This window comes from Glandiceps talaboti, chromosome 1, assembly GCF_964340395.1.
Source record: "Glandiceps talaboti chromosome 1, keGlaTala1.1, whole genome shotgun sequence".
In the NCBI taxonomy this organism is placed as follows: Eukaryota; Metazoa; Hemichordata; class Enteropneusta; family Spengelidae; genus Glandiceps; species Glandiceps talaboti.
This window is the reverse complement of record NC_135549.1, coordinates 29915971-29928716: the sequence shown is the minus strand read 5'-3', so window position 1 is coordinate 29928716 and position 12746 is coordinate 29915971. Positions and strand designations below refer to the sequence as shown.

The 12746-nt window shown below is 33.6% G+C and overlaps 1 protein-coding gene across 1 annotated transcript in view; it reads left to right on the top strand.

Annotated features, from left to right (window-relative positions):
• The window catches only part of LOC144440131 (uncharacterized), a 54331-nt gene extending 41864 nt beyond the window's left edge, over positions 1-12467 (top strand). The window contains exon 6 of the mRNA XM_078129400.1: positions 11194-12467. Coding sequence (XP_077985526.1) covers positions 11194-11928 — 735 coding nt within the window. The 3' untranslated portion in view covers positions 11929-12467. The remainder of the gene's footprint in view (positions 1-11193) is intronic.
• Positions 12468-12746: the final 279 nt, after the last annotated feature.

The window sequence follows — 12746 nt, the reverse complement described above, 5'->3', positions numbered from 1 at the left end:
TTTCATTGAGATACAAAACAACCACATTTAACATTATACTTGCCACCTCTCTCACCCTACTGTTACAACTACTACCAGGTGTTACACAATTAGCATACATCTAGCAAGTTACAGAGCAAGTTTATGTGAACATTTCTCAAGTACAACCACACTTCTCACCAAAGTGTTACAACTATAGATTTTAGAGAGCATTGCGTTTACAATTACATCAAATACATGATTGCATATAGAAGTTGAACTCGCGTCTCACCAAAGTGTTAACCGCTTTCTTAAAGGTAGCTAGGACAGATATTACAGAACAAGTTTACGTCAACATTTCTGAAGTAGAACTTCAACTACACTGTATAATTATCTATGTATGACTTTACTAAAACCATTGAGATGTATTAGGGGAGAAGGATTATGAATCCAAGTTATTAATCCCACTGCCACCCTTTGTTAAGACCAATTAACTCTTTGTCTTTACTACCCTGTGAAGTAAGATGTTTGTTACCTATGTAGCTTTGCACCACTCCTTAATTGGCTCATGAGAACTCATTCAGTGGTTGTGCAATTGAGGTTAAAAGGTTAACAGACATGCACAATCACTCATTTTCAATTTGGCATGAGAAATTGATGTAAATGACACCACAAGTGAGAAAATCTGTCAAGTTTTGGATAAGTTATGACAAATTTTGTCTTTTCATCATCAAAACTCTCCAGCTTTTGGAATTTACTCTTGTTCTTCACTAGACAGTCCTTGATGCTGTTTTTTTAGTTCCAAAGAACACCTAAAACGTGTACTTTACAATGATGCATTTTAATGCCACCTGGCTGTGCACACATCATTCATTGAGTCGTTTGATTTCCTAATGTTCAGGCATCGTTGCATTGTCGCTTATCATGTAAACCATGGTGTGTTGTAACAGTTTGTGGCATGCAGTAGCCATGTAAAAATAACATTTTGAATCCATTGCAATAGTGCTTGACAAATATTTTTTACATCTAAGTGTAGCTAACATTCCAAACTAGTACACTGGTTACTTTGTAAACATAAGTGCTTGCATAAACTGAAAGATCGTGTTCAAGTATGGTCCGCCATAATATTTTTTTTGTCTTACCCAAGTATGCGCCGCCATATTAGTGTTTTTGTCATTGTATATAAATCACACCATGGTCTGTAGCTGCAATAATTGTAGCAATTTTTTTATTGTGAGTGGGTTTTTTCTTCTCTTTTTGGGCTTTCGTCATGCCATCATTTAACTGCAAAACAAATAGTTCCTGCTGGGCAAACTCAAATAAATGAGGTCATGCTGCAAAACGTGAGCGAGATGTCAGCATACTACCCATTTCAAAATGCTGTAATGCATTGCTACTTTTGTTGACTTTGACAGGATTGGGTCACCTCTGAATATTTCTTGGGTTTTGAAGACTCCGTAATTAATGTCAGAGTTAGGATTGCCCGATATTTTGGCAAGTAATGCTTAATTTACCAGAAAAATCAACTTACGGAAGTATCACTGGCCCAACTTTGTAAGGCAGATCTGCCTCACAGCTGTCTATTTGCGATTGCCTAGCAGGAATTGTAATGTTTGTTTTGCAGTTATACCACAGAATGAGAAATCTCAAAAACAGAAGAAGAAAAACCCACCTCAAAATCAAAACTAATGCTACAATTTCTTACTTGTTTTTGAATTATTGCAGCTAACGAACATTAATCTTGTTAACGAAGACCGGAAATACTATACCATTGGCAACTGTCGTTAGTATAATGCAATGTACATCAAAAAGGCATTCATAATCTTTCTCCCCTAATACATCCATGGCTAAAGCATTCCATGTGTACTGCATATCGGGTTGATTTAATGTACTGAAATATAATACTATAATAATATAATAGTGTATTTTTGCTTTCATTGCACATATATTGATTACTGCTACCATCAACTTAAATTTGAATTTAGGGATAGAAAAGCACCCTGGTAACTTACTTTTCCCATAAGCCTTTGCAGGAATGGTGATGACAGTGCATTTTAATACCACACAATTATAAAGAGTCTCAAGACAAAGAGATTCATCACAAGAAGTTTTCCGTAAACCTTTGCAGGAAATCCCCAAACTGGTTGAATACAATGTCAAGTACAGTGGGGCTTCTTTACAAAATTTCAGAGTTCAAGTTACCAAGGTGTTATTTTGTCTCCCAAAATCACAATTAAGTTGATAAGAATATAATCAATACAAGTGCACTGATGGCAGAAAAAAAAGTCAGACTCTGAGACTAGACCTTTCTTTTAATTTGCTCTAAATCTGTTTTGCATGTCATGGAGACAAAAACTGTAAATGGACTGCAAAACTTTGTTATAATGTGTACAGTGAAAATTTTGTTGACCAGTGAAGTCCTTTTCTTGTACACATACATTTATACATTAATTTTCCAATATACTGTATATACATTACATACATACATACATACATACATACATACATACATACATACATAGATGCATCAGGTAATGGCATTCTAATCTCTTTCAGGGGCAACCACAGCAAGCGCAACATGCAACTTTTGTTTTATGTTGCCAAATTAAATTTTGCCCGACAGAAAAATTATTTCTCAACCAATCAAGAAATATCTTCAAAAGAGTTGCATCTGTAAAGTGATTACAAAAATATGGCAGTAATCAGACCCAAAAACAAGATTCTTAAGATTGTTTGTTTCTTTCATCTGCCTTTCTGATCTATCATTTAGAAGGTCATTTTATGACAAACAACACATTGTTTCTTGAAATTAGTCACACAAGAATAAGAACCTGACATAAAGATTTGGTGTGATAATGTATGACTTGTCAAACAAGACGTGTTGTATATGTCTAGTCAGACAACTGTCAAACTATACACAATGTTGTCAGTGTAGACATGTCCTTGGGGAGGTGAAACCCTACAATAATGATGTGTTGGCATGGCCTATAGGTGATCTTAACAAATGATATTGTTGGGCATTGGCAATATTAGGTGATGATTGTTCTCGTCCCAACAAGTCAGGCTACTCCACACATAATGTAGCTAGTAATGTTTATTCTACCAAGTGTGTGATCTCCAGGTTCTCCAAAATGAATTTGATATTTAACATTGAGTTCATGAGTGGTTATTGACATGTGTATAGTTGGCAATATACAGTTGTTGGTGCTGATTGCTGTAATCCTTGCACTAGTCGTGTACATGTATATAACACAGTCAAGAAGCTGATAATGTTTATTCTACCAGTGTATCATATCCAAGGTCTCCATAATGAATTTGGTATTAAAAATGAGTTCATGAGTGGTTATTGACAGTCCTGTATATTATTGGTACTTGTAGTTGGCAATATACATGTAGGTGATGATTGTTGTAGCCCCCCACGTGTTGGTGTACAGAACAACACATGTAGATGATAATGCTTATCCAAACAGCTAAGTGTTTCATCTCCAAGGTCTTCAAAGTGAGATTGATATCATACAAAAGTTCATGAGTGGTAATTGACATGACATCTATATTGCAGGGGACTTGAATGTGTACTATTGAAAGCTGTTAGTCCATCTCCTTATTTTTTATGATTTCAAAGTATAATAGAAAAATTAGCCTGAGCTGCAAGTGGAGTGTTGAATATCTGATGGTTTATTGTTGACAGTAATACCCTAGGCTATTAAAACAACAATACATTATAATGTTTAGATAGACATGTATAGACTGTAGCTGCATGGATGAGTTTAAGGGGCAACATATTATTGTAAATATGAACTGGAAGACATTCAGCAAAGTAAAAACCCTTTCACTACTAACATCTTTACAATGTTTTGGAGTGGCGGTCTCTATAAATTAATATGATTCATTGATTGACTGACTTATTGGTTGCTTTGAAATCGTACATTCCTTTTCCATCCCAAGAATGCAACATCTCTGTGTATTTATCCCTCAACATATGAACATTTCTAGGTAATGTACATGTAGAATAGCTACGACAGCATGGATATCAGGTTGTAGGGGACTGTAGTTTACACAGCAATACTGTACAGTTCAATAATATCAATATGTATTATGTAAACTATTTAAACAATTGTTCACTGAATTGTCACCTTGTATTCCTTACATATCCCTGGATCAAACCTGTGCACCATATATAACATTAGGTGCAATGCCATATCAGAGAGAACAGCTTGAATTTGTGTGTTTGTGTGTTTGCATAACTCCTCCTTGACTGTTTAATTCATCAAGTATTAGTGATGTCTGATATCACACTGACAGCATAGACATACATTTGTATGTACAACGCTGTACTCTGCTGTGTTAGTAAACTTCAAGTTATATAATTAGTATAAACCATCACCATGGCAATTGCATGTTCTTGGTTGATATTTCTTGAATTGAAAACTTTCTCACAGTCAACTGCTGTGATTTGTGTAAATGGAGCAGAGGGTGATGTATCAATGAAAACAAGACTAGAACCTATGTGACACATAGCTTTCAGAGTTTTAAATGGAGATAATTCTCACAAGGTAGCCTTGATCAGGAAAGACTAAAACAGAGCTTTCATAAGCCTTAATGAATATTGATTTGTTTCCTTAGTGCTAAGTAGTATATTGTGTAGTAAAGTGAGGCTGTCAAAGTGATTGCTTTGTTTTAATCTGGGATCGTATCGATTCTATTTAGGAATTATCACGCTGGAAAAGTCCATTTGTGAATGATGGAGGATAACTATACACATGTAGTTATTAGATAATTATGACAGTAGTATTCCTGGTTCTTACAATTGTGTAAGTCGGCAATCTATACTTATTATAAGCACCCATTTTTTTATACTCGATAATCACTTGTTTTCAGGCTAGGCTTGTTGAGTGTATATATTCATATAAATTATGGAATGACAGTTTACTTTTTTTTTATAAGAATGATAACTTAATTCTTTTTAAGTTTGTGATGAAAGTTTTTTAATTGAGGCAGCTTTCAAGCAGCTTTCAAGCTTAAATATATACTGTGTACGTAGTTTTAAAAGTCACTGGTTTTATTGGGATAAGTTTGAAATAACTTTAATTATTTAATGTTGTCTCTCTGGCATAGGATACCATTAGGAATCTGAATTGAAATTAGTGGGCTATACATGTACATGTAGTATGAACCTCTTATAGCAAAGATAATAATGAAAACAGAAATAAAGTTAAATTCTGATAATAAAATTGTACAAAAAGAGAATCAAATATGGAGAATTGAAACAGTGACAAAATGATCTTGTAGGAAAGAAAAATGAACCCGCAGTCATTTCAATATAACAGGTAAAGAGTGTTAACAGTCACTGTGGTAAATAATAGAAATTCAAATAGATAACCAGATTTAAACTGAATGCCTCCCAAGGGAATCACTAATTATGCAAATTACTCATTAAAGGTAAAAGTTGTATCAATAAAGTTCATAGGACAGGTGCATATTATTATGGTTGATATATGTATCATATTATAATATTATATGAAATTTGAAGCTTGAATTTTTAAGATACAGCCTAGTTACCTAAAATCGTTAATTATGCAAATTTTTCATTAAAACTGTAAGCTATATCAACAAATTTTCTAGGACTTTGTTATGGTTAACATTATGTACTAAATGATATTGAAATTCAAGTATATATTCTTAAGATACATCCTAATTACTGAAAATAATTAATTATGCAAATTAGTCATTAACACTGTAAGGTACATCAACAAACTTTAGAGGGCGTATGGACTTTGTTATGTTTTATATATGTAGTAAATTATATTGAAATTGAAGTATGCACTCTGGAAATATTGCTTAATTAGTTGATTTCATTGATATGCAAATCTCTCTAATTAACATGAACAGATCTCGCTCAAAAACTAATCAGTGTCTAGTAATTACCCCAACCATTGTGTGTACCAAATTTCATTATAATAGAGCCAGCCGTTTTTAAGTAAATGATCACACACACACACACACACACACAGAGACAGACAGAGAGACAGAGAGACAGACAGACAGACAGAGAGACAGACATATGACAGACACACAGACAGACATCCCCCTTTTAATACAGGAGGTAAAAATGGCCTGTTGAAATAAACAAAGTAACAGTAACAATGTATTAACTTAAGATGTATAGCCTTGCATCATACTTCACTCTGAAATTAACTAGGATACAGTGTTTTATTTAAGGGCGGTAAGTAGGTAAAATCTACCGGGGTTCCCACATCATTTTACCGGGGTTCCCCACCTAAACTATGATACATTGCATGGGAAGCACTACCAGTTTTACCTCTTTCCCCCTTTCTGTTACCGGGGTTCCCAAACCTTAGCAAAAACACTGGGATAATTCTAAGATTTTATTGTCACATGTAACTTATTTCTTATTAGAAAAGTATTCATAATGTGATATAGAAAACCAGATGATGAATAGTAATGTATTCCAGAAGATATTTGACTGTGTAATCATTAATTTTCTGATCATGGATATTAGAAGCTATAATAGTTTATATTTGTCTAAATCATCTTATGTGATAATATGTATATGACATTCCAATCAATATATAGGTACTTGCGGTATACAGAGTCAATACATTTCATATTTGTAATGAAGTTACTGGAGTAGGAAAACTATGGTTACATTACATCAGTTTCATATAGTGACATCTGTTTGAACACTGTACATCAGTTTGTACTGAGTACATCAGTATGAACATACATGTATAGTATGCTATGTTAGTTTGAACACCATACATGTACATAAGTTTGTACACAATATCATTGTACTGAGTACATCACTTTGAACACAGTATATCAGTTTGAACATATAGTATGTTAGTTTGAACACCATACATGTACATGTACATGTACATCAGTGAACCCAGTATGCCAGTTTGAACCCAGTACATCAGTTTGAATATACACACTATAATACATAAATTTGTACATAGTATATCAGTTTTAACATTAGTGTACATATATGTACATCAATTTGAACACAGTACAAAGGTTCCATGTTGACAATATTTTCATGGTTATACCATTTTTACCTCCCGTAAGGGTGGGGGGGGGGGGGGGGGTATTAAAAGGGGGATGTCTGTATGTATGTATGTATGTATGTATGTATGTATGTATGTATGTCTGTCTGTGTGTGTGTTTGTGTGTGTGTGTGTGTGTGTGTCATCATTTTCTGAAATTTGGTACATATAATGTTTGGGGTAATGGCTAGACCTGATGAGTAGTTTTTGAGCGAGATCTGTTCATGTTAATTAGGTAAATTTGCATATCAATGAAATCAGTTAATTAAGCAATATCTTAAGACTGCATTCTTCAATTTCAATATAATTTAGTAGATATGTTAACCATTAGAACACGCATATGTCCTGTAAAGTTTGTTGATGTCCCTTACAGTGTTAATGAATAATTTACATAATTAACTATTTTTGGTAATAAGGCTATATCTTTAGTATACATACTTCAATTTCAATATAATTCAGTACATACGTTAACCATAAAAAATTGAATATGTCCTATAAAGTGTGTTGATGTAGATTACTATTTAATTAAAACTTGCATAATTACTGATTTTAGGTAACTAGGCTATAGCTTAAAAATGCAAGCTTTAAATTTCATATAATATGATACATATATCAACTATAATTATACGCACCTTTGAATAATGAACGATATTCAGCAATGAAGCAGTATCATGCACTCTTCAAATTCCATATAATTTGGCATATACAATAACCTAAGAACGCACACTTGTCCAAAAAAAGCCTGTTACCATAGTTTTTTAGTTTGAATGACCAATTTGCATAATTAATGATTCCCTTACGGGAGGCATTCAGTTTAAATCTGGTTTCGTTGCAGTATAGCTTTAATACACTCATGATCATTAGAATTCTGGTAATTTACAAAGGCCATTAACCTTAGAAGGAGATTATAGTAAAATAGTAGAGTTAATGGTGAAGTTGATGAGGTTAGACAGAAATGTAATGTTGTTGTACATAGATAGTGAGTTACAACAAATTTGTAGTTAAATACATAGTACTTTTTCTACGTATATTTGCCACAAGTTTTAGTAAAATGAATAGTTTGCTCAACCTGAAAACATTGATGTGCTGATATTTTCTGCTCAGATTATGCTTTTTTGTAAAGAAAGTTTCCAAATACAAAATGTAAAAATTTCCATCCATGAAAAGAATTGTACCTTTTTAATAAGCTGCATAAAAACGTTATTAAATAATAGAAAATAAAAAAGAATCAGAAAAGGTTCTAAAATATGCCATATTTCTTATTAAAATACTGCATTTTAACAAATAGCTTAGGAAAAGTAATATAGAAAGACTGAGTTCAATAATTTATCCATGAATTATATGATCAGATTTGATCATTCTGCTGATACTAGACATGATACTTGACTTGGGGTGAAAATGTCAGAGAAAGCTATAGCCCTTCCTCAAATAATTGTCATCAACTTTTATTGCCATCATCAAAAGGATAGACTACAGGATGGGGGGTGGGGGTGTGCTTTACCATAATGCTGATTTTTAAATTGCTTTGTGGTCATCCAATTAGTGGTCTAAGTATATATATAATACTGTGTACATGCAATTATAACTTCAAGTATGCCAACAACTAAGTTGCAAAAGAGGTAGCTACATAAATTGACTCTCTCAGACTGGAGGTTTTTTCTAATCTTATCTCGTGTTTCCTTTGCCCTAAGACTTTCAATAACATCAAAAGCTTACTTTATTCAAACACGGAGAGTGTGTGCCTTGTTTTCAGTCTCAGACTTGTCCACTTTGATTACAGTCACTTTTGTGTCATTAAGAAGGTTTCAAGTCAAATGTAGTCCGAATGGCAAGTCTTCAAGATATTCAGAATTTCCTAGGTGAATGATGATGAATAGTGAATAGGTTTGCCTCAGATCACCACATGTGATCAGATTGAAGTTTAATTTCTACTATATCCTACACTGTAACTATATCTGCTGGTTAATTTACTCCTAAAGCCACATGTGTCCATCAACCTTTACATTGTCAGCTTCACTGTCTCAGCTGCAAAGTCTGCCATGTCTTACTTCTGTCACTTTCTATTCATCTATGTAAAGGTCATTCTAAGTGCCAGTGGCACTCAATTTTTACTTGAAGTCCTACAAACATGACTGATTTCCTAGAAAGTTCTTCTATTCAGATATGTTTACTGGAAGTTTCCACCAATCACTTTGTTTTATGAAAAATCCCACTAATGAAAGTAACATATCTTGTAAGTTAGTAACATACATGTAGCTTCTTATAGAAAGAAAGATAGGAAAGAATGGTCACTTTCCATCAACATTTTGACAAGAATTGCTCTATAATAACCACTATGACTTCAATCTGAATGAAATTATTATGTTACGAAGAGTACTATATGAAAGAAAGCATAATGATCAAAGCCTTATTTTAGTAGGTGGTTAAGTGATAGTTGCAAATGAACTTTTACATGTGTTTATCAGAATGAGAACCGGCTGTGTGATTGATATTCAAATCATGCTACAAAGTCACACAGCAAGTGTGACAAATGGTGTCCATGGATCAATTAAACAAAACAGTGTCATCAAATAAAGGTTAATAGAAACAGCAGGATTTCCATCACATTTAAACTGTGTGGGTGTTGACTTTACATTGCCAATCAAAGCTCATATACAGGACACAGTTCACAGAAGATGTACATCTGTCAGAGTTGTGTCATCATGGCCATTGTCCCCTGGACAGAATATATGCAAGTTTAGAAATGTGGTCATTCATGGTGCATGTACATAACATCATATAAATGGGGTTTTAAATCTAAACTTATTCCTATCATTACCTAATTCTAATCCAAACTCACTGTCTTCAGGCAGACAGTCACTCTTGGTCGCTGTGAACATTTACTACAGATAACAATGTTAGACTAATACTTTGTAAATAAGAGCTACATGTACAATGTACATGTACATGAGTTCCCCCTGGTATTTCTTACCAGGCCAGGATCCATCACCATAACAAGTACTTAGATATGGAACTTTAAGCAAGTTTAACAGATTTTAGGCTGGCATATACATTGAAGTGTCAATTGCACAATACATGTACAATAATATAAAACATGACATGCTAACTGTTACAAACCAACACAATAACATGTAGTTTGTACTTTGGGGACAAAAAAAGTGTTAGAGGTTTATATACAAAATGAAATTGACCATGTGAATTCTAAAGTAATGGTGCACTTTAAAGATTAGAAAAAAGGTCAACTGCCAGATTTCCATCTTATGGAATTCTTAAATGGCAGATACTATTGTTGCTTTTCATTTTATTTGAGTTCTGTTTTATTATTTGTGCTTGGACTTATGCTGATGTGAGTAATTTGTCAACTGTTATCATTTGTAAGACTTTCCATCAAGTCCTAATGATTCATTAAAGCTGGTGGATGGAATGTTCAAGTGTAGACTTACCATGATGGTATTACAAAAGTTCCAATCACATGTGATTAGTTATGTGTACCGCATACCTGATATTGTTGTTGCTGGGTATGTTTTCTTAAGTAAACTGAAGAGTAGAAAATCTAAACTTTATCCATAAGTGTCCATAAGCGAATGAAACCAACACATTTTATCTTGTTCAAGTGTAAGTTTTTATTGAACATAGTGAATTCACAACATATCCCTTCCCCTTTAAAGAATATAAATCTCACATTCTCAACTTTTGGTGGATACATTCACAAGAACTCATCAGCACAATGGGGTCAATGCGTGATGAATATTGAGATCTGAACATTGATACACAAAATAGATGTAAATATATAGAAATAGTCAAAATGCTTTAACCAATCTTGACAGAACTTAAGATGGTACAGCTTACTATTTTTGTTTGTTGATTTATTTCTTATTTGTTTGTTTGTTTGTTTGTTTGTTTGTGTATTTGATGACCTTAGTCGCATGAACTTTCTTGTATCCAATCAGTTGTGCGTAAGTACCACTAGCACTATTGTGCTGTTGTAAAAGATGGTTTAGTCAATGTAATGTCAACAGGAATCAAATGAAATATCCTGTTCCCCATAATCATAACATGTACAATCATGTTAGTTTAATCTTTTTTTCAACTTTAAATCATCAACAACATGACAAATAAATATGTGTCTGAAGTAACTTACTTCTAACCTCTGATCTCTTCTCTTCAACAGCCAACTCCAGGACTTGAAAGTCGACCAGATAGGATTCTTGTGTCGAGTAAGTCGTTGCAAGTCCGGTCTGCCAAGATAGTGGGTGATGGAGTGATATACAAAAGGTCATTCAGCAGTCATATCAGTTGGAACCGATTCACCACAGTGTGGGATGCAGCGTACAACTCGTACTATGGTGCAAGTGGAAAAGCGTGCTATCACGACTGCGGACCACATGGATCTTGTCGATGTGGAGTTTGTGTTGCAGGAGGCAACAAAGAGGCTTGCCTCCTTCCAGACTGCTCTGAGTGCAATGCTGATGTATACTTTTATTTTGTTGCTATGTCAATAGTATTTTTCCTCTGTTTGGTGCAATTTTTGTATGCTAGTTTGCAGATTCTATTCATCCTGAATCAGAAAAATCAACGACTAATGGAGTCAATGGGAATTAACTGTTGTCTGTTTTACCCAGGTTTATACACAAGTTCAGGGAACCCACATCGTTCAAAATGGAAGGTATGGCGCATAATTGCTAGACTTTGGCCATTCTGTAGGATGCCAGCCTTTTATCAAGTAACCAGTTGTGGTGTTCTCATGGTTACCATAATAGTCATAGGACTTTACATGTTCCAAGACACACTCAGTACTATGAGCGACATCTTGCCTGAGGAGTATTTTCCTTCAGATCACCGAATGTTAACAGCCATTTTAGGCATATTAAAAGATGGACCCCTGATACAAGCCATGGATGTATGATCCCTATGACCAGCATGATGAAAATCGCAGAGAAGTGAACATTTATCATTTTAAACACTTTTGTATTGAAAGACTAACCTTCTGGGCAGGATTGTAATAAACATTGTTTTACTTAAATCAACATTCTAGTCATATATGTAGATTTGTGAAAATAACACAACTCAGACACACTAAAAATAATTATTGTAAACATCTTTTTATTGGAATAACCAGCAAAATAAAAAGACTGAATCAGATGATTTTGATAGGCAACATACTATATCATTTTTTGTCACATAGTTACATTTTCATATTGTATGTACTTCATAATTATGTATTGCCAGTACTTCAGTGCACATTTGACAAGGAAGCCCACTCATCCTGGCCTCACTTGCCAGCTAATAACTGTATGAAGCCATACTAGTTAGTACTTGTGAATATCTGTGAATGTTTGGAAATAAATACTTCCTATCATAATCAAAATCTGAATCTTTATACTGTATTCTCGTAAGTTCTGGTCATTATTTTTTTATTTCTTTACATTTGTTGTAATTTAAGAGGTTCCCATTCATTGCCAAAAAACATAGAAAATAGTTTTAGAAGGTTGTTGATTGTTTTGTTTGAATTGTTTAACCCCCCCCCCAAAAAAAAAAAAAAAAATTAACATTTTTTTAATGTTTCATCTTTCATGATTACAATTCTTGTTGAAATGTATCCCCATATTTTATTTACAGCTGAATTGCTTGACACTCAATATTTAACGAAATACTGATTTTTAACATAGTAGTTATGTATTATAAATTGATCACACTTTTATGTTGTTAGTTTCCCAAAGTATT